The 20,303-nt window shown below is 56.2% G+C and overlaps 9 protein-coding genes across 9 annotated transcripts; 2 read left to right on the top strand and 7 right to left on the bottom strand.

Annotated features, from left to right (window-relative positions):
- Positions 1-263: 263 nt before the first annotated feature.
- PG986_009899 (fatty acid oxygenase) lies at positions 264-3,694 on the top strand (the record flags this gene model as incomplete). Its single annotated transcript, XM_066846121.1, has 3 exons — positions 264-658; positions 718-3,070; positions 3,179-3,694. 3 exons carry the CDS (start codon positions 264-266, stop codon positions 3,692-3,694), a joined length of 3,264 nt encoding a protein of 1,087 aa, XP_066698519.1.
- A 294-nt stretch (positions 3,695-3,988) lies between these two features.
- PG986_009898 (oxidoreductase) lies at positions 3,989-5,028 on the bottom strand (the record flags this gene model as incomplete). The annotated part of the gene is made up of 4 exons (XM_066846120.1): positions 3,989-4,078; positions 4,166-4,484; positions 4,557-4,854; positions 4,980-5,028. The coding sequence occupies 4 exons, from the start codon at positions 5,026-5,028 to the stop codon at positions 3,989-3,991; spliced, it is 756 nt and encodes a 251-aa protein (XP_066698518.1).
- Positions 5,029-5,627: 599 nt separating this feature from the next.
- On the bottom strand, positions 5,628-6,170 carry PG986_009897 (uncharacterized protein; the record flags this gene model as incomplete). The annotated part of the gene is made up of 1 exon (XM_066846119.1): positions 5,628-6,170. One exon carries the CDS (start codon positions 6,168-6,170, stop codon positions 5,628-5,630), a length of 543 nt encoding a protein of 180 aa, XP_066698517.1.
- Positions 6,171-6,910: 740 nt separating this feature from the next.
- On the top strand, positions 6,911-8,326 carry PG986_009896 (ubiquitin fusion degradation protein; the record flags this gene model as incomplete). Its single annotated transcript, XM_066846118.1, has 1 exon — positions 6,911-8,326. The coding sequence occupies one exon, from the start codon at positions 6,911-6,913 to the stop codon at positions 8,324-8,326; it is 1,416 nt and encodes a 471-aa protein (XP_066698516.1).
- A 448-nt stretch (positions 8,327-8,774) lies between these two features.
- On the bottom strand, positions 8,775-9,398 carry PG986_009895 (uncharacterized protein; the record flags this gene model as incomplete). The annotated part of the gene is made up of 1 exon (XM_066846117.1): positions 8,775-9,398. One exon carries the CDS (start codon positions 9,396-9,398, stop codon positions 8,775-8,777), a length of 624 nt encoding a protein of 207 aa, XP_066698515.1.
- Positions 9,399-10,009: 611 nt separating this feature from the next.
- Positions 10,010-11,812, bottom strand: PG986_009894 (uncharacterized protein; the record flags this gene model as incomplete). The annotated part of the gene is made up of 2 exons (XM_066846116.1): positions 10,010-11,047; positions 11,102-11,812. 2 exons carry the CDS (start codon positions 11,810-11,812, stop codon positions 10,010-10,012), a joined length of 1,749 nt encoding a protein of 582 aa, XP_066698514.1.
- Positions 11,813-13,278: 1,466 nt separating this feature from the next.
- PG986_009893 (extracellular serine-rich protein) lies at positions 13,279-14,046 on the bottom strand (the record flags this gene model as incomplete). The annotated part of the gene is made up of 1 exon (XM_066846115.1): positions 13,279-14,046. The coding sequence occupies one exon, from the start codon at positions 14,044-14,046 to the stop codon at positions 13,279-13,281; it is 768 nt and encodes a 255-aa protein (XP_066698513.1).
- A 2,759-nt stretch (positions 14,047-16,805) lies between these two features.
- On the bottom strand, positions 16,806-17,448 carry PG986_009892 (CENP-S complex- centromere protein X; the record flags this gene model as incomplete). Its single annotated transcript, XM_066846114.1, has 2 exons — positions 16,806-16,853; positions 17,005-17,448. 2 exons carry the CDS (start codon positions 17,446-17,448, stop codon positions 16,806-16,808), a joined length of 492 nt encoding a protein of 163 aa, XP_066698512.1.
- A 738-nt stretch (positions 17,449-18,186) lies between these two features.
- PG986_009891 (ADP ATP carrier) lies at positions 18,187-19,646 on the bottom strand (the record flags this gene model as incomplete). Its single annotated transcript, XM_066846113.1, has 4 exons — positions 18,187-18,984; positions 19,108-19,184; positions 19,311-19,332; positions 19,608-19,646. The coding sequence occupies 4 exons, from the start codon at positions 19,644-19,646 to the stop codon at positions 18,187-18,189; spliced, it is 936 nt and encodes a 311-aa protein (XP_066698511.1).
- Between the last annotated feature and the right edge of the window lie 657 nt (positions 19,647-20,303).

Here is a 20,303-nt window from a genome sequence, read left to right as displayed (position 1 = left end):
TGTGTGACGCCGCCCGGCCAACAGGAGTCTGTCTTGATCGGAAACAAAACCGATCGGGTCGATCACTCACTCCATACCTGGAATATATTATACCCCCATGCCAAATTTCCAGGCAACAAGCGTATTATCTTTCACTACCTAGAACGCAGTAACGCCATTCACACCTTCTTTTTCTCTCATCCTGCTAAGCCAACTGTTGTTTCTGGTGAAACTTTGTGCTTTCCTTCCTTTGCGGGTGTTACTATCTCCTGGTCGCCGTTACAATGGCTAGTCACGATCATGGCATCCTCGATTCCCTTCGGAAATTCGGGCATCTCGTGCAATCGGCCGCTCGTCCTCTGCCGACCCAGACAGGTGATGGCACGTATGTTGAGGAGGAGCACCACAGTAGCATTTTCGAAGACCTAGCATCGCTTGGGATATCCGATGTTAACACGCTGCTCGAGCTCCTGGAGCAGGGTTTCCCTGGCAACAAGTTGATCGATGACCGCACCATGTTCACAGAGCACCTCATCACCCTGGCCTCGAAACTCCCACCTGACTCCACCAACAGAGCGAAGCTCTCCAATGCTTTCACCCTGGAGATATGGAACAGCCTCGACCACCCGCCCGCATGTGTGCTGGGCGACCGTTACAATTACCGCCAGGCGGACGGCTCGTAAGTGGGAGACCCGAGCCTGTCTTGGTCGCAGTTCCAAAGCTGACCCCTCGAACTAGGTATAACAATATTCATATTCCGGACCTGGGGAAGGCAGGGATGCCGTACGCCAGGTCTGTCCAGCCTAAACTCATTCGTCCGGCCTCTCGGCCAGATCCTGGCTTGCTGTTTGACACCATCATGAGCCGCGAGAACGGCGGATTCAAGTCCCACCCGAGCAAGATATCCAGCATGCTGTTCTACCTTGCGACCTTGATTATTCATGACTGCTTCAGCACTAGTAGGGAAGACCCCACCATCTCGACGACATCCTCTTACTTGGACCTGTCACCGCTGTACGGCCGCAACCAGGAGGAGCAAAACACAATGCGGACCTTCAAGAATGGCCTCATCAAGCCCGACACCTTTGCGGAGAAGCGGATCCTGGGTTTCCCTCCAGGTGTCAGCTGCCTTGTCATTATGTTCAACAGATTCCACAACTACGTGGCCACGAACTTGGCTATGATCAACGAGAACGGCCGCTTCAATGTCCCGGCCGACTCACTCCAGGAGGACAAGAAGAAGGCTGCCCACTTGAAGCGCGACAACGACCTGTTTCAAACCGCTCGTCTTGTCACATGTGGTCTCTACTTCAACATCGTCTTGAGAGACTATGTGCGCACCATCCTGAACCTGAACAGGACCGACTCCAACTGGTGGATCGACCCACGCGCGGATGTTGGCGACAGTGGCAAGTCGATGGCCACGGGTAACCAATGTAGCTTTGAGTTCAACCTCATCTACGTTTGGCATTCCGCCATCTCTCAACGAGACGAGAAGTGGACCCAGGATCTGTACGAGAAGCTTCTTGGTAAGGACTACGACAAGGCCACAGAAATGGAGATACTAGCCGCGCTTGCACGATGGGAAACTGCCATACCCGACGACCCTCAGCTACGAACGTTCGAGGACCTGCAGAGGGGGTCAAACGGCACGTTCAACGATGACGACCTCGTCAAGATCCTCACGGACAGTGTCGAGGACCTGGCCGGTGCGTTTGGCGCGAACAACATCCCGCCCGTCTTGCGAGCGGTCGAAACCCTCGTCATAAACCGATCCCGGAAATGGCAAGCCGCGTCCCTCAACGAGTTCCGGACCTTTTTCGGCCTCAAGCCGCACGAGACGTTCGAAGAGGTGAACTCGGACCCCGTAGTGGCCGACCATCTGAAGACTTTCTACGAGCACCCGGACTACGTCGAGCTGTACCCGGGCGTCGTCATCGAGGAAAGCAAGCCCACGATGCTCCCGGGCTCCGGCCTGGCTCCGGGTTACACCATCAGCCGTACCATCCTCTCCGACGCCATCACGCTGGTCCGGGGCGACCGCCACTACACGCTCAACTACCACGCGGGTAACCTCACCAACTGGGGTATCAAGGAGGTCGAGGCCGACCCGTCCTTCGAGGAGGGCATCGTCTTCTACAAGCTCTTCCTGCGCGCCTTCCCGCGGCACTTTGCCTACAACAGCGTCTACGCCCACTACCCCATGACGATCCCGTCGGAGAACGCCAAGATCCTCAAGGCGCTCGGCCGTCTGGATGACTACTCGTTCGCCCGCCCGCAGCGGCAGCCCCCCATCGTCGTCGTCAAGTCGTTCCAGGGCGTCGACCACGCGCTCGACAACCACGCGCTGCGCGTGGAGCCGTGGAAGCCCGGATTCGCCGTCCTAGGTGGACAGGACGGCGTCAAGGCCTGTCTCGCGGGCGATGGGGACTTTTTCGCGAACCAGCGGAATAACCTGGGACACTGCATGTACCCCAAGAACTGGGAAGTGGACGTCAAGCGGTTCTACGCAAAGACCGTCAAGGAGCTGCTGGCGCGCTGGTCGTCGCCCGTCGGCGGCGGATCCAAAGGTCAAAGTAGGACCCGGCAGGTCGACATCGTGCGCGACGTCGGCACGCTGGCCAACGTGCACTTCGCGGCGCAGTTCTGGTCGCTGCCGCTCAAGACCGAGGAGCGGCCGCACGGCATCTTCAGCGAGCACGAGCTGCGCGACATCCTGACGCTCATGTTCACGGTCGTCTTCTTCGCGGCCGCGGACCCGGCGAAGCAGATGGCGCTCTACGCGGCGGCCAAGCCCATCAGCGAGGCGATGGGCCAGATCATGGAGGCTGAGGTCGCGGCTGCGGGAAAGAGTAAGTTGCTGGGTGATCTGATTACCAAGGTCACGGGCCAGGAGAGCGAGATGAAGGATTACGGCGTCCACATCCTGCGCAAGCTGCTCGAGAAGAGCGGCGGTAATGCGCGCGAGGCTGTTTACGCGCACGTTTTGACGGCGGCGGCGCCTATGGTTACACTCAACAGCACTATTTTTGCGCAGGCGCTGGATTATTACCTTGGCGAGGGCATTGAACATCTGCCGAAGATTCAGGAGGTAAGTATTGAACAAAAAGCGCATTCTTCATTTTCACCCCCATTTCCGTCACAGACCCTGAGCATCTTGAATGATAATTGCTAACGTCCAATTTCCTTACGCTTTTAGCTCGCCCGACAAGACACCCCCGAATCCGACGACCTCCTAATCCGCTACGCCCTCGAAGGCGTGCGCCTGAACGGCTCAAACACAGTCCTGCGCCGCGTGCACTCGGACACGACGATTCAAGAGGGCCTCAGCGGCGTCGGCGTGCGCCAGCCGCCGCCGACGCGCCTGCAAGCCGGGTCGACGGTCGTGGTCAGCTTCAACGAGCTGGCCCTGGACCCGTCGCGATACCCGGACCCGCACCGGGTGCGCCTCGACCGCGACGTGGAGAACGGGTACCGGTTCTACGGGCACGGCCCCCATTCCTGTCTGGGCGAGCCCATGAGCCGCGTCTCGCAGGGCGTCATGCTGCGGGCCGCGGGCAGGTTGAAGAATCTGCGGCGCGCGCCGGGGCCGCAGGGGACGCCGAAGGCGGTCGTTTTGCCGGGGGAGAGTGGGCTGGGCAAGGTTTATATGGATGAGTTGCAGAGTATGTATTCGCCGTACCCGACGACGATGAAGGTGCTGTACGATGAGTAGTCCGTGTGGGAAACCGGGCCTTGGTGGACAAGGAGATACACATATACATAGATAGATGAAATGAAAGTTTTACTATATTCGCATTCTTTACATTGGCTTGTTAGCGTCATCAGTGTTGATGTAGACTAGGTGCCTTTCCCCCCTTTTTACCATTCGTATCACGTGTCATACTGCGCCTCCTTTTCATTTGAATTTGCATTGCCATACAGTGATCAATTATTCGTATTCCGTGTGATGATTCATCTAGTGGCCACATCTTACGTGGCTATCGAGTCCCGTATGGGGGCGTATTCCTTAGAACTTCTCGACGTAGGGTCTCAAGTCCAACTCCTGAGTAAACGCCGAGCGAGGCTGGGTATGAAGGTGCCAGTAGCTCTCGGCGATCTGCAATGTCCATTCCAGTTAGCACAATGGAGGACTGAGACAGACAGTATCTCATTATAAACAGCCTAATCGCCAGAAAACACTTACCGCATCCGGATCCAACTTCCCGTCCTCCGCGCCGCCGTTGACGTTGTACCCGCTGGTCCGGGGGATGTCGATGACGCCGTCGACGACGGCGTGCGCGACGTGGACGCCGCGGGGCCCGAACTCGCGCGCCAGCGACTGCCCGAGGGCCCGCCGCGCCGCCATGCCGGCCGCGAAGCCGGCGCAGTGGGCGGCGCCGCGCAGCGAGGCCGTGGCGCCCGTGAGGATGAGGGTGGGCGGGTGCGGCGGGCGGGCGGCGGCGGCGGCGGCGGTCTCGAGCAGGAGCGGGATGGTTTGTTGGGCGAAGAGGAAGGTGCCTCGACTGTTTGTTTGTCATGCATGATTAATTGGCTGGCTCTCTCCCCTTGAAAGAGGCGAAAAGAAGGAAACTCACACGTTCCCCCCCAGACTCCAGTCGAGATCCGCCACCGTGGCCTCGAGGAAGGGCGCCCGTTTGAAGTTGGCGCCGACGTTGTAGACGGCGGCAGCGAGCTTGTGGCCCGGTAGCAGCTCGTCGCGGACGCGGGCGAAAGCGGCCTTGAGCGAGCCCTCGTCCGCGGCGTCGGCGCTGACGCCCACGGCCTGGCCGCCCGAGGCGTTGATGGCGTCCACGGCGTCCTGGTACGAGGCCGGGGACCGGGCCATGAGGACGACGGGGTAGGACTTGGCGAAGCGGCGGGCCGCGGCGCTGCCTGTTGCGGGTTGGGTGTCAGCTCCGGGGGATCCATCTTTGGTGTGTATGGGGGGGAGGCTATGGCGGGGTTGCGGGGGGAGGGAGAGTGTGGGGGGAGAGGGAGAGGGAGAGGGGGATACATACCTGTGCCAGTGCCAGCACCGATGACGATGGCGTAGAATTTGGAGGCCATTTTTTATGTTGGTGTCAAGTTGACTTCAGCTCAATGTGTGAAGTAGTTCTTGTCAAATTGGGAGGTTTATGTGAAATTTCGATAATATAATTACCAATCTCTAATTCCCAAACAGAGCCTTTGTCTCTTTATATCGGGGCTTGGAATGGAGGGGCAGAGGGAGGGAGAGAGAGTTCTTACAAATCAGTCATGACGTGCGTCGGGGTGTTAATTGCGATTAGTGATGCATATGGCATTTGGAGTTTGCTACGGCATACTTGGAAATATCCAAAATGCTTACAAAGCAATGCCCCTTTCCGCCATCGAATAGATATAACGAGACGGCCCCTTGGACACGACCAGGGACTCAGCATCAGAACAGGGAATCATTTCGTTCTGCCTGAGAAACATAGCCTTCCTTGGTATGCTAAAGTGTACAAGCAACTTGCCAAGCCCCAATGAAGTGCGTAGTCCCTGGCAAACAACCTCAGAATCAGCACGCCGTCGGTTCCTCCTCAGTCTTCATCCGCCCCGGAGGGAGTTTGCGTCTCCAAGTTCCCGATGCGTATGGGGGATGGCGCCGTCCGTTCAAGAGGACGCCTCGGTCGCTGGCATGTCCCTCAGAAGACGCCCAGGTCGCCACCTACCCACATCGCCACCCCGGTCCACCACTCGACCCAGTATGCAGCCCAGAACCAAATCTCGAGATTGTACGTGAGCAGCGATACGTCGGGCTCGTACCGGAAGACCAGCATGCGGAGAAACAGTGCCGCGCAGGCAAACGCCACACCGGCATAGCCGGGGGTATGGTTCGTGCGGAAATAGGCAGGGTATCGCTCGCGAAGATAGCCGTGAATATCAAGGAGTATAGCCTCGACTCCGATACAACCCGCTTTCAGCAATACACCTGCTGCGAGATGGCCAGAGATGTTGTCGAATGTTGTGTAATGACGAACGGCGTCGGGCAGAGACATGTTGTCGACGGTTGTGTAGTGAACTGCCACACCCAGCAAAGTTGCCACAGTCGCGGACAGGACAATGCATAGCCGGCTTTGGTCGATATCTGGGGAATACCAGCTGTCGCCCCAGTGCTTGACGACCATGTGTCGTAGAGACTGGGTTGTGGGAGCGGGTCCAGCTTGTCGGTCGTCGGTCTTGATCATTGCGCCTGGAATGAGTGTGGCTAGAGAAAGATCTCATGTTTGACTGATGGTGGCAATCTAAACCTGGACTGCGCAAGTTGCTTACCCAGGCTTTGGCAGTACCTCCTTACTTGCCTCTTTACGTATGTTGATTCTTCTTTCCTCGGCATTGAGGAGGTCGTTAGAGCTATCAGTAGGAGGAGTCAAGTATACGGAAGGAAGCTTCTGCCGGCCCGTTTCGGCAAGCACCAGCCATTATCAGATCAAACACGATCGTCTCTTGGGTAGATATCTTTATCAAGAAACCACAGCCGACATTCAGGCTCTAGATCTCCATCGCTCGACGATCGCACACTGGTGGACAGAGTTTAGAAGCCCCGGGTGAGGAGGTGGCTTTCCAGGGAAAGAGGCAAGGGCCAACGTTTGTGAGGTTAGAGGTGAAGTAGCGGATACAAGTATATGCACGGGACATGCATATGGCCATGGCGGTTAGTTGCATGACGTGGGGTACCCGGCTCATCCCGCACGACGCCTCCAGACTCCGGTATTCAGCTGCGCATATTAATTAAGTATTATTATCCCACGCAATCGGTTTGATGCGATGCCCGTACGCCCGAGAGATCAATTGGTTGGCCCAAATAGTGGCGGTCAATCAGCCCAGCTCGCGTGATCGGTTGATTGTTTGATTGATTGGCATCTTGCGACACTGCGCCCGTTTGCAAGCTAATAAAACCACAGTCGGATTGGATGGGCGAGCCTGAATGAACCAAGATGACGATCCGGTTCACTACCCACCACGCCGCTCTAACCATCTCCTAGCAGCAGCAGCAGCAGCAGCAGCAGCAGCACCAAGCATGCCACCCCCCAACACCCCCGAAGAGGGCCTGGTGTCCGCCCCGACGACCGCCACCCTTGCCCTCCGACCCATTACCCGGGACCTCGAGATGACGGCCGCCTCGCCCCCGACCATTGCTGCCATTATCCCCGCCGTCGATTTGCGGGCGCTCGAGTACGAAGGCAATGTCGACGAGAACCTGATCTGCCCCATCTGCCGCGTCGCCCTGGTCGCTCCCGTCATCACGAACTGCGACCACGTCTTCTGCCAGAAATGTCTGGTCCAAGCCCACGCGCTCAACCCCGTTTGTCCGGTCGACCGACAGCCGCTACTGAAGCTATCGTCCGAGACTCGGCCCGCGCCCAAAGTAGTCGCGAACCAGCTCGACAACCTGACGGTGCGCTGTCCCAATCGCCCGCGCGGTTGTGATCTCGTAGTCGCCCGCTCCCTCGTCGAGAACCATGTCTCGCGCTACTGCGACAAGACCCTGGTTCCGTGCCCGCACCCCTCCTGCGACAAGTCAATCGCCCGAAAAGACGTGGCTAAGGGCTGCCTGCACTACGAAGTCGACTGCGAGTTCTGCGGGCAACCCGTGCGGAAGGCCGACCTCGAGACGCATCAGGACCTGGAGTGCCTGAACCGCAAGACGAATTGCGAGCTCTGCGACTGGGAGTTTGTGCGCAGCAAGCAAGAGGAGCACACAAAGGAATGTCCCGAGGTCGGGGTCACATGCAAGTTTGCCCCGTTCGGCTGCAATCACAAAATGAGCCGGCGGCATCTGGAACAACACTGCGCGAGGTGCGAGTACAGGGTTGTCGGCCCGGTGGGCGAGCAATTGGCGGAGCTGCGTGCCGAGATGACGGCACTCAAAGAGAAGGACCGGCTGAAGGACCGGCGTATCAAGTTCCTCGAGAATAGGGGCTATTCTGCCCCAGCGGCCACAGAAAACATCTCCAACATGAACCTGCCGGCCCAGGAGACGGCGCCGTACGAGTCCCGCGACCAGTATTTCTTGTCGCTGTTCGAGACCATGGAGTCCAAGGTGGAGCGGCTGTCCTCGGCGCTCACCGAAGTAGAGGGCCGGCACTCGATGATGCTCTTCAACGAGACGATGCCGATCAAAGACCAACTCACCGAGATAAGAAGCACCCTGGGCGTCTTGGGCATGCACGTCCGCTGGCTCATGAACTTCCGCCTGCAGGAGCGCGGGCGGGTCCTGGGTGGCGGCGGTGGAGGGGCAAACTCGCCTTCGCTGCCGGGCACGAGTCAGGAGAGCAGCAGCGATTCGAACCTGCCTCGTCGGCTGAGCGACACCATGCGGGAACATCCTCCCCGATTATGACACAACAACAAACGTCCACTGATGCGGAAGAGACACGGAAACAGAGAAGTTTGAAAATACCCCGGCAATTGCGAATTGGGCCCTTTTCAATGGGCCGTGTACGCATCCTCAGGATGACATAGTCCCGTTCCCAACGGGATCAATAATAATACACTTTCAGGGGCATGGCGAAGGTGGGTTTTGCGTTTACAATGGCGTATTTGGTTCTTAGCATTGAAGTAGGCACCTGGTGGTTGGTTCTACGGCTTTATGAATACGAGTTGACGTTTCCATTTGAGCACCTATTGAGTGATGCTGCCACAGAAATTCTCTTTTTCTTGGCCATGCCTTTCTTTCTCTTTCCGCCTCTCATTGGCTGGGAATGGAAGTGTATTTGTGACACATGTCTTGCTTGGGAAAGGGTCGCTAAAGGCGGCACTGCGGTAGCAAATATCTCTCTTCCCCATCGTCAACCAAGCCCGGCGGCCCCTCTGCAGCGGCCGCGGCAGCAACCGTCCAGCCGCGACCTATCTCCGGGTCCTCTTGGAAGGCCTCCTGTAAGGCCGCTGTGGGGGGCGATGGTGCTATCCCCGGCACCGGGGCCCTCGTATCGGAAGTCCGGCTCCTCGGTCCCGAGCATGCCCCGGGGGTTCCCGGCGTGGGAGACGCGGACGCGGACGGTGGAGCCCGGCGCGATGTCGGCGTACGGCACGGGGAAGTCGAAGTCGTACAGGCCCGTGGCGCCGCCGGCGACGCGGACCGGGTTGTTGTGGGCCTCGATCAGGACGCGCAGCGGGTGGGGGTCGCGCTGCAGCGCCGCCTTGGACGGTTGGAAGGTCACGGCGACTTCGAGGACGGCGCCGAGGTAATGGCAGTGGTTCTCCTGCGGGCCGAAGTTGCGGTCCAGCTGCACGCGCCGGAAGGTGGTGTTTAGCGTGTTGAACGATGACGACGACGACGACGACGATACGCGGGGCGCGCGGTGCATTTCGCGCGGGGCCAGGGGTACAGGTACTCCCCGACGCAGTGGGGCGGGATCGCGGGGGGGCCAGTCCTTGGCGGTGGTGAGGGAGGGGAAGAGAAGAGCGGCCATGCTGGCCAGGACGAGAAGGGGCTACGTGGGGAGGAGGAGCTTCATGGTGTTTCTGATGTCAGAGGCGGCGGCGGCGGGCTCTGAAGTTTGCTGGAACAATGCTGTTTTCGGTAGTAGAGAGGAGAGGGGGAGGGGAAAGTCACTTTCAAATATCCTTGAAAAAAAAAAAAAAAAAAAAACAGTAGAGTTCTAGTATGGTGCTCTCTCTCTCTCCCTCCAGTGCCTGTTTATTGACGTTTGAGCTACATGTGTCTCGATAGTTGGCCGGCATGCTGTGGGAGTGATGTTGAGGTGATTTGCTCTTGATCTACCGCATCAGAGCGCCCGAAAATAAACTCACTTCTGATCATACGGCCTCCTTTAGCCAACGTGGAAAGATCAAACTCGACACCTCGGTTAGCCAGTGCTCTTTGCTTACACTAGTACGACGCCGTTGCCGGGTTTGTGCTCAATCTCGTGATCCCCGCCTTGGCCTGTGATTCAAATCAGCTCATAGAAAACGCATTCCTCAAGATTCAAGTCCAGGGTTTACATCTATGATGCTATAGCGGGGGCGCGAGTATTGGCTTGTCAGAGGGTGAGAAGAAGCTCGTTTCCGTTGATAATGGGAGCTACACTAGGAAATAGGTCTCTGGTTCCAGTCCCCAGTCCAGAGCTTCGCCATCCATGATTCCTAGAACGTGTGCTGCCCCGTCGATCTCGTGATAGGGAACCCCATCCGCATTCTTGCGCTGGGATTCCCGGAGGATGAAAGGGAGGTTGCCCCCAAACATGACGTGGACGGTATCCCCGACGGCGACTTTGTTGAAGTCGTATCCGAGGTAGCCCTTGTCAGTCAGGAAGACCCGTCTGACATTGACACTGCTGTGCTCGATCTTCTCCCGGAGCTCCGCTACGACGTCTCCGTATGTGCGGCCACCCGGATAGGTATGTGTGTGGCTTATCGACGCACTCTGGAGGACGTCGTGGAGAACCTTTTCCTCGGCCCCGGGTCCCAGCGACCGGTAATCTCGAACCTGGGTAATATGGCCGACCCGGATTCCGACTACGGACAAGACCTCCGCGCAGAGCCTTCTCATTTCCAGTTCTGTGCTCCCAGCGGTGCGAGATTGTCTATAGTCGGACATTATATCGAAGAATGGGGTCGGGAGCGTCCAGTTAGGGTTGCACCAGTCAGGGGCCCATGTTGGCAGAGGCGGATGGTCATCTGCTGGAGCCTCTATCAAGCCTACCCAACCCTCAAGATCACGTGTAGAAGTGGCCATGTGTACGAAGAAGTCGGCGCAGAGCTGCGGACGGTGGATGGTGTAGTCAATGCTTATGTGCGCTGCAATCTCTGGGAACATCCCAAGCACTCCGAAGATCTTGTCTCGGGGGTCGGACGCTTGACGTTCAGCAAATGCAGCAAGAGTCCACAGGATATCGCCGCCCTTGGTTTTTTCCTTATCGTCTCGAAATAGACCAATATGCATGATGCGATTGAAGATAAAAATCACCGCCTGCTTTCGGAAGTCGTTATCCGGTCTGTTCGGATGGCAACAACTTCCCTTATGGTGGTCATTCCAATTGCACATCGCGTCGTATAGGGTCTCGAATTCTATCCTGAATGAGCCACATGCCAAGATGACATTCTCAGGAAGAGAAACCTCCTAGCTCTCGTTAGAGCACTGCGACAGTGCCAACCAGGGTGCTGCGGCTCTTACCTGCAATGTCCATATCCTTGTCCACCATGGCGCACACGCCAGCATCCACATGGACTGGTTGTCGCCGGGTCTCTGGGTATATGGGATGGTGTGTTCATTGCTTGCCAGCCTCTCTAGGTCTTCAAACGCCTCCCTGACGTTTACTTGAGGGATGAGGCTTCGCTCCACCCCGGACCAGTCACCCTGATCTGCTTCGGTATATGGATCCTCGTCGACATTGAGATACTCTCCCAGCCACATAATAGCATCATCTGAGTGGAAATATACATCATGCATTAGTGAAACCTGGCGGCCTTTTTCTTCCTTGTCTGCTTGGTTTATACACAAAGCGTCAGCCCAGAGGTGCTTGGCACAGCCCGAGTCCCTCAGGCGCCGGAGAGCAGCGAATAAATTCCTGGTGATCTGGATCGGATGTCCATTCAAGTGAACTTGTCTGGTATCGGTCGGGTCTCCCCAGGCATACGACAAAGCAGTGTAAGCGGGACGGTCTCCGAGCCGGGCGCAGAAGGTCATGCAGACGATGGGATCACTCCAGGAACCCGGGGACAGCTGCAGGATACGGATCTCGTCCACGTTTTCGTCCAACGGCGTGTACAAGGGTTTCTCCTCAACTTTCTCTGGCCGGCATGAGTGTGACTGGTCCGCGCCCGTCTCGGCCACGAGCGAATGTGTGGGCCTCGGCTGCTCGACCGTCTGCACGGAACACGGCATGGCTGTTGACTGCGGTGACGATGGACTCGACTTCTCGGGGAGATCTGCAGAAGAAGTCTCCCACCAAGTTTACTCAGTGACAGGAATGCCCGGAGGACCCCCAGGAATCCGAACATGTTGATGCCTTGCATGGCCCGAAGCGGGGTCACATCGACTGCAGACTCACTGCAACTGGTCCCGGGAAATTGGAACGACAAGCATGCATGGAAACCGACCCACGCTCAGCTCGACGATAGTAACAAATGTCCTCGCTCATCGTGTCCAAGGTAACATTTCGTCATGCTCCCGTAGTCGAACCGATCTGTTCAGATGGTATACAGTTGGAGAAGTTGCAGCATTGGATGTAGTCAGGAGGATATGGTTGAGCCCGGTGTGGCAAGGCGAAAGGAAAGTGCAATGGGTGAAAGTTGGGGCTATTCCGCTTCGCACACACAGCAAGACCCCGCCACATAACACTCGGGTCCCTGAAGGGGCAATGGCAAGCCAAGCAGTTGACAAAGCGATCTCATGGCCCAAGAAAAAATACGGGTATGGCATTAGGAATATTGTAGGTTGGTCGATCTCACAAGTCGTGTCAGGCCAAGAACCATTGATTGACCTGGTCAAGGGAAGCTGGCTACCTCCCTAGGAAGTCTTTCCCGCTTAAGCTCTGGCTCCCGCAGCCCCTAACCGGTATTCAGTCCATCCTTGTTGACTTGAGAAGCCGATATCTATCAACCTATCCCAAGGATTGGCAGGACATCCTTCTCAATACCCAAACCACATCGCATAACATGCACCAGCCAACAATCAAATACAAGTCAATAGGTCAGAAAGACACACGAAGCCTGAAGAGAACGGTTCTGGTGTGTTGTATGTGAATGTATATTACAAAGACAGGTACAGATCCGACGTTTAGAATCTCTAGGGTATAGGAGTTTAAAAATGATGAAGTAATGACGATGAATGCATGCATGCGTTGTAAGAGACGAAAAGGCAGTACACGCAAACATCTTCCCTCCAGCAAATTGCCTCTCTCTCTCGCTTCCTCTCTCATCCTCGCTCTCTGAAGAAAAAAAAAATAACCACCATTCACCACACTGGGACAAGAGAAAAAAGCTTGGTGTGTAGTCCCAGATGCGGCCCCCGAGGAAACCTGTTTCCATGATGTACAAGAAGCTTGCTCCTTTCATTATATATATCTTCAACTCCTCAACCAACAACGCACTATCTGCTATAGCGAAACCCGGCGAGGGCGGCATGACGTTGATAGGCACCGGTCGATGGGATCCTCCAAGGGGGAAAGCGTCGATGCGGAGGAGCACGGCCCGGATGGGCGTTGCTTGTTGTAGTTATTAAGTCCTCGCCAGGCGTAACAGCTTGCAGTTGTTGTTGAAGTCGTCGGGTATGTATGCATGTTCTTTTTCTTTTTCTTGTTTTCTGAGTTATATCGCTTGAATCTCTCAAATGTCCAAGTCGACAACCGCTCAGAGCATGAACGACGCAGCAGCCATGGCGAGCAGGCTGAGGGCAGTGGAGATGGTAGCAGTGGAAGCGCCGGCAGTAGTAGGGGTAGAGGACTGCGAGCCGGGGGCGGAGCCAGTGCCAGAGCCGGTACCAGCGCCAGTGCCAGTACCGCTGCCGCTGCCGCTGCCAGAGCCGGAACCAGAGCCAGAGCCAGAGCCGGAACCAGAGCCAGAGCCAGAGCCAGAGCCACCAGTGGAGTTGCCGCCGGCAGAACCACCAGCGGCACCACCAGCAGGAGTGGGAGGGGAGACGTTGGCAGTGGCCTTCTTGGCGAGAGCCTTGTAGTTGGCAAGAGAGCGAGTGGCGTTGGCAGAGGTGTTCTCGTTCAGGACCATGACCATACCAGCCTGGCAGTGCTTGCCCTGGGAGCAGTAGAACCACATGGGCTTCTCGTCGGCGACCATGATGGTGTAGGTGGGCAGCATGCCCATGGCCTTGCTGGCGGCGACGGGCTGGAAGCCCGAGAAGATGCCCTTGGCGGCGGCCCCGGACGAGTTGCCGGCGGCGCCGGCCATGGACATGGGCATGCAGGGAGCGTCAAAAGTGGACTGGACGACACTGTGGTTGCCGCCGCGGAATTGGAACTGGACCATGTCGCCTTTGGCCGCCTTCAGGTTGTCGGGCATGAAGATGAGCGAGTTATTCGTCGACGCGACCGACACAACGTGGACCTTCTGTGCGGCGGCCAGGCCCATGAGGGCGGAGAGAGCAAAAGTCGTGAACTGCATCTTGACTAATAACTAGGTATATATAAGAAAGGGGCGGGGTTTAAGTGGTAGGAGGTAAGAGGGAATGTGTTATCGTGTAATAAGAGCGTCTAGCGCTGCTCGAAGGACTAGCCTTGGGGAGAAGATTACGGTTGGGAAGAAGAAGAGAAGAGAAGAGGGCTAGAAACGGAAAACGTCGTAATAGGACCTGGAGTAACTGAGAGTGACTGAAGAGGGAAGGGGGAAAGAGAGAGAAGTCTGGACGGGCGCTCAGCATGAATTTAAAAGGTCTGATTGCCATGGACCGTCTCATGGTAAACCAGACCCTGGCCGGGGCCCTGGATCTGAAGGGCACCTGGGGCTGCAGGGGTGCGACGACTATTCACACCATAGATCCAGTGAAACACGTTTGGACCACAGGCTTGGCCTCTGCCGGTTCAAGACAGGACCGGCTCTCGTCGTACCCTCCGAGATGGGGTTGTGACATGCCGATACTAATAGCCCATGGGCTCTAAGCATAAGCTGTCTCCTCCCGCTTTCTTCGACGGTGCCAAGTCAGCAACCGCTCGTTGCCGGCGCTCGCTGCTGAGGCCTGACAGCTGCATAGCCTCCCGGATGTCAATATAGCGGCTATTGCTAGATCGCGCCCTGCGCCCCAGGATACGCGCATATCAAATATTAGATCGAATAAGATTACAGAGCAGTCTGTTGTCCTGCGCCTTGCTGTTGCCGTGGAAGCCCCGAATCCGGCAGCGGGCTGACGTACTGCACACCCATCTCGAGTAATTGCCACCGCCTCATCCGATTTCGATTATGTTGCCTGCATGAGGGCGACGTAATGAGATCGCGAGGGCAGTAGTCAGGCATGCAGTAGTAGCAGTTGCAGAGGTAGCAGCATTCGCGTCTTCAAACCGAGCACTGAGCGCTGCTGCCCAGAAGCAGAAACAGAAAGAAGCCCAGTCAGTCGGGCGTCGTCAGTCAGATCAGGTACACACGATCTTGTTCGAGGGAGGCAGGTTTGAAGTGATACGTAAAACTGGGCCGCGTGGCCGTTTCCATTGCGACCCCGACTGACATATCGAGTCGCATCGTACGCAGACAATGTTTCCACGAATGTGGAGAGGCCGATGGGCAGAAATGAATGACTGGCAGAGTTCAAGGCACAGACGGCAGGACGGCAAAGACGGGGGAGCAGGCATGGCGGGCGAGCATGGGAGGTTTGTCGGACGCAGACGCAGCCGGATTAAGGTTAACTGCACTAAGCGTTGCGACGTTGGTAAGCCCGGTTACAGTGGGTTCACCTGGACAGAAGCCCTGGACAGGGCAGGCTAGGCGAGGATAGGGCCCGCTCGGATGCTGCTTCAGAAGGGCCCAGGAGTGTTACATGTCCGTAACTCAACCCGTTTCATCCCATCCTTCCGCCCAATCACGGCCGACAATTCGGCAAAGCCTTGCCAAATTCAGCCATTCAGCCGGCCTGGCAAGAGCCTCAACTTTTTTTCTTCTTCACCCTTCCCGATCAACGCATCAAGGGGTTCCGCTACCAGCCAATGTCGCAAGTCCAACATCCGCGGGGTGCACCCATCGGCAACAGCAACCGTTTGCAGATTTGCCTGTTTGTTTTAGGCCTTCTCGACGCATAGAGCCTGCCGCTGGGCCTGTCCGTGAGGGAACCAAGGAACCAAGACGGCACACCGGTTTACCGCTGCGCTGTATTTGCTTGGTGTCCAACTCGGACGACGTGTGTCTATTCTTGGCATCCAGGATTACATGGGATGGATCTTGGCTCTTGTCTAAACCCCTCTCACTCCTCAGATTGTCACCTTTATACGCCTTTGAGTTGAAGAATAAGCTCTAAACAAAACAATCCACAGCCACGTTCGAATTGCTCTGACAGCTCTGCTATAAATACTAACAGATGCCCATGACGTATAGGTATGTACATACAAGATCAGTCATCAGGCTGAAGGGCACTGTAGCTGTAGCCAACGCTGACCGTCGAGCATCGTAACACGGGGAAGAAAGGTGGAATTTCAAAACCAGAGGCATGGCATGTTGACCGGGGGGTATAAATGTGGTAGATACAGCAGCACGAATGCGTCCAGGTAGGTGGCAGGCTCTATTCGGCTGTCTGTTGCACAAGATGGATAGTTGTCTTCGAAATAGAAATCGTAGACAACGTCTTTCTTTGTGCTAGACTGTATGCATCCGATCTCCATTTCGAGCTTTCGCCGTGGCTCGAGGCCATTGCTATCAATCGCCGTCCATGGGCCCCGGCGAACTTGATTCACCTGCTTGGCTTGGCGCACATACGTACAAGAATAATATAAGTCCGGCGAATTGTGCGAAACCACCCGAACAAAACTGTATGCGTTGTAGTTGCTGGCTATCCATCTGCGAGATTTGTGGAGGTCTCCCGCCCGAGAACCACGCCGCCGTTGATCGTCACTGTCTGCAGACACGTCGAGCTTGATCTACACGCCAAGTTGGTTTCGTAGATCCGATATGCCAAAGCCCGGCAACTTCGCTCGGATACTGGAATTCATCTGTCGATACCGGATCCATGAGCCATGATTGTTTGTCAAAGCGTTGCGCATCTCTTCAAAGGCTGTCGTGCCCATGTGGCCGCTGGGCACTCATCCCATTCTCTCTCTGTGCGTATCTGCCTGCTGCCAAATGCTTGGTACAAGATGACTGGCCCGACCCAAAGCCAATGTAAACAACACGGATATGGGTGATGGTTTGAGTTGGTGTCTGATAACAGGATGGAGGCACCATTCCTATAGGTCAAGCAACAGCTGGGGCGCGACCTTCTCTAGATCCTCGACCTGGTTGATGAATGTCAGCTTATGCTCAAGTCCGTCTCTTCTGCTTACTTGTCGTCCCGAAAGGCATACATGGATAGATGTATGTGGCCATCAGAAGAAGAGGAGGGAATGGACAGTAGAAGGAGAGCGGGCAGCCACCACAGGTACGAACCTCGAGGAACCCAGCCTCCTTCTCCAACGCAACCCGCGCAATCGACTCCCGCACAAATATGTCCATGTACTGCGCAACAGCCTTGTTGGCGTCCTTGGAGATGCGCGTGCCCTCCTTCTCAAAGCAGGTATGCAGGATCCGCGTTAGCAGCTCCGGCGGGATTGTCTTGGGCGGATCTTCATCATCGTCGTCCTCCTCTTCGTCGTCATCCTCGATTTCCATCACGTCGCGTGACGGCTCGTGCTGCGAGTCGGCGAACGGATCCGTGTCGCTCTTATTGTTCTGCACCGCAGCACGCTGCTGGGCTGGTCTCTTGGCGAGGGGTGCCTTTGCCTTTGCCTTTGCAGCAGGCGCCTTTGCTGATTTGGAGGTGCTGCTGCTGCCCGCAGTGGACCCAGCAGGGCGACCGCGAGGGCGTGGCGCTTTGTATGGGTTGGTCGACATTGCTTCCACTGACAGCGGCGGTCGCAATTAAAACGTCTGTTTTGCCGAAGGTCGCCAAGGTGATTGTTTGACAGAGTGCCGTTTTTGTAGATGTTGGAAGAACGCGTCGATATTGGAGGTATGGTCGCGTTTCTTGCTAATCAAGTGCCTGGCACCTGCCAGCATTCAACCCGCATGGCAGTTTCCTCAAGTGGGATAATTTGAGCAGGATAACTTCAATCACAGCAGATGCTATCTTACTAACACAGATCACAAAACATGGTGATTATGTTCAGACAAGTACACATGCGAATGATACTATGGGTAAACGGTGTATGGTGTACAGTTCCAGACAATTCACGAACATTGAGGAGGGGCCATTGAGAATTGAGTAAATCATGCAGATTCAGAAAAGTCTATACCTTTTTGCAACCAGACAAACACCAGACCACGATACAAGTCAAAACCAGCGGAGAGTGTTGCAGAAACAAATACAGTCAAAGGAATTGCCTAGGTGCTCTAAATTACAGTGGCTGGGAAACGACTTGCACGACATGAACCCCATGTCCTGCCGTCAACCCAGACCGGAAAGACGGCTGTCCAGAACGCCACAGCAATGTGATGCCTGTAAACAACTCTCCGCCGCAACAATCATCATCCATGATCATTTACCGGCTTCTCGTTGACTCGTCCGAGTCGCGTAACCTTGTATTACACCACCACCTCCTTGTTCCTCGTCCCCGAATCTAAGCGATGAGCTTATTTGAAGGCCTTGCCGAAGAGGATGACCTGGAGCTGATCGTAGATGGACAGGACACCAGCACCGGCAACACCACGGAGGATGTTGGCACCGGCACCCTTGAAGAGAGACTTGACACCCTCCTTGGCGACAATCTGGCGGGCAGCATCCATGGTACCGTTGTACTTGACGGCCTCACCAGAGGTCATCATCATGCGGCGACGGATGGTGTCCAGGGGGTAAGAGGCGATACCGGCACCGGTGGTGACGCACCAACCGAGAGCGAAAGAGGCGAGGAAGTTGTTCTGGAGCGAGCCGACGAGGACGACGGGCTTGATGGAGTCGTACATACCGAAGTACAGACCACGGTAGACCACAATTCCCAGAACGGAGGGAGCGAAACCACGGTAGAGACCGGCAATACCGTCGGAGGCCAGGGTCTTGCGGTAGACATCGACAAGACCGTTGAACTGGCGCTCACCACCCTTCTTGGCGTTCTTGGCATCGTTGGCCAGACGCGTACGGGCGTAGTCCAGCGAGTAGACGAACAGCAGGGAAGTGGCACCAGCGGCACCACCGGAGGCCAGGTTACCAGCCATCCACTTGCCGTAGCCATCAACCTCCTTCTTGTAGCCGAACATCTTCTTGAACTTGTCACGGAAGGCGAAGTTCAGGGCCTGGGTGGGGAAGTAACGGATGACGTTGGCAGTGTTACCACGCCAGAGGGACATGACACCCTCATCGGCGACGGTACGCTTGAAGCACTCGCCGATACCATCGTACTTGCGGTCCAGACGGCCGACCTTCAACATCTCATCCTGAATTGCACCGTATTAGTATCAAGACAATGTCGGAAAATCAACTCAAGTCCATTGCGGGGTTGGGCTTGGGAGCCGGCAAGCCTCGATGAACAGCAGCTGGAGGGCAGCGGGAATGCTTACCTGGTTCTGGATCAGGAGCTTAACACGCTCGATGGGAGCAGCGGCAGTCTTCGAGACGGCGGCGGAGACACCACCCACTATTGGTAGTCAGTATCACATGGAACGGATAAAGCCGACATATCGGGCCGAATCGAGCGAAGACGACGGTTGAATGTTCGTCATAGCATCGAGTTCGAGTGAATGGGTTCACGGGTCTGGCTTACTCAGGAAGTCGGCCACGAAAGGCTGGAAGAAAAACCCATGTTAGCAAAAAGTACCTCAATTGAGTTTGTGGTGGGAAAATTTTGCCGGCAGGAGCAGCAGCACGTAGAGGCGGCGATAAGCAACAAACCAACCCGAAAAGCTGCGCAAAGCTTGCAAATGTGCCCATTGAGGCCAATTGAAGCAGTGGAAGCAGTCCGCGATGATGATTTTGACACGTCGTCGCCCATTACGGGCTGCCGGGCCTGTGGAGGGCAGGGCGAGGGAATTTCGGGCCAGGTGTAGGAGGTCAGACTTACCGGCATGCCGAGCACGCTCTGCTTCTCAGGAGGAGACATTGTGAATGAAGGTCTTTCTGAAGGACTAGAAAAGACTGAGGGGAGATGGTTGAATGATGGATGAGTGGAAGAGAAGGAAAGCGTAGATGCTGTGGTGGTTCAGCGGATATTTCTACTGCCCGTTGTCTGGAGGTATGGGACAGGGAGAGAGAAAAAGTTTCAAGCGGCCTTTGAATGGGAGCTAATAAATGGCCACGTTCGAAAAATTATTGTGGGACCTGCCCCAAGCTACCTACCTAGCTCGGGTTAACCGCAAATTTCAGTGTCTACAGCCAGTTTCTGCACCCGGCCTGGCAGCCAGTCTCGGGCCAGTCTGCACCAAGGCCCAGCACCAGTGCACCAGTGCGCCAGTGCGCCAGTGCTCTCAGCTTTGCGGGAGGGTAGGGGGCCAAGGGGGTAGGCAGTAGGGGGGGAGAGGGGGGACAGAACACCGCCGAACAAGACTGCTTGCTGGCCTTGGTACTTGGCTGGTGCTGGTGCTGGTGCTGGGCTGGGCAGTAGCTGGGGCCTGAGGCAGGCGCTTCTTACTCCAGTGTCAGATACAAATCAGATTGGGCAAGACCGGTCTTGACTGGGCCAGGCGCCAAGGGTGGGCCCCTCCAATTGGCAAGGGGTGTATGGCTGGCCGGCGCGGAGAATGTCGGAATGATGCTGTGC

The sequence above is a fragment of the Apiospora aurea genome (genome assembly GCF_038362705.1).
Source record: "Apiospora aurea strain CBS 24483 chromosome Unknown utg000006l_segment0_segment0, whole genome shotgun sequence".
Taxonomy (NCBI): Eukaryota; Fungi; Ascomycota; class Sordariomycetes; order Amphisphaeriales; family Apiosporaceae; genus Apiospora; species Apiospora aurea.
The sequence above is the reverse complement of the archived record's forward strand: the minus strand, read 5'-3'. Positions and strand labels throughout refer to the sequence as shown.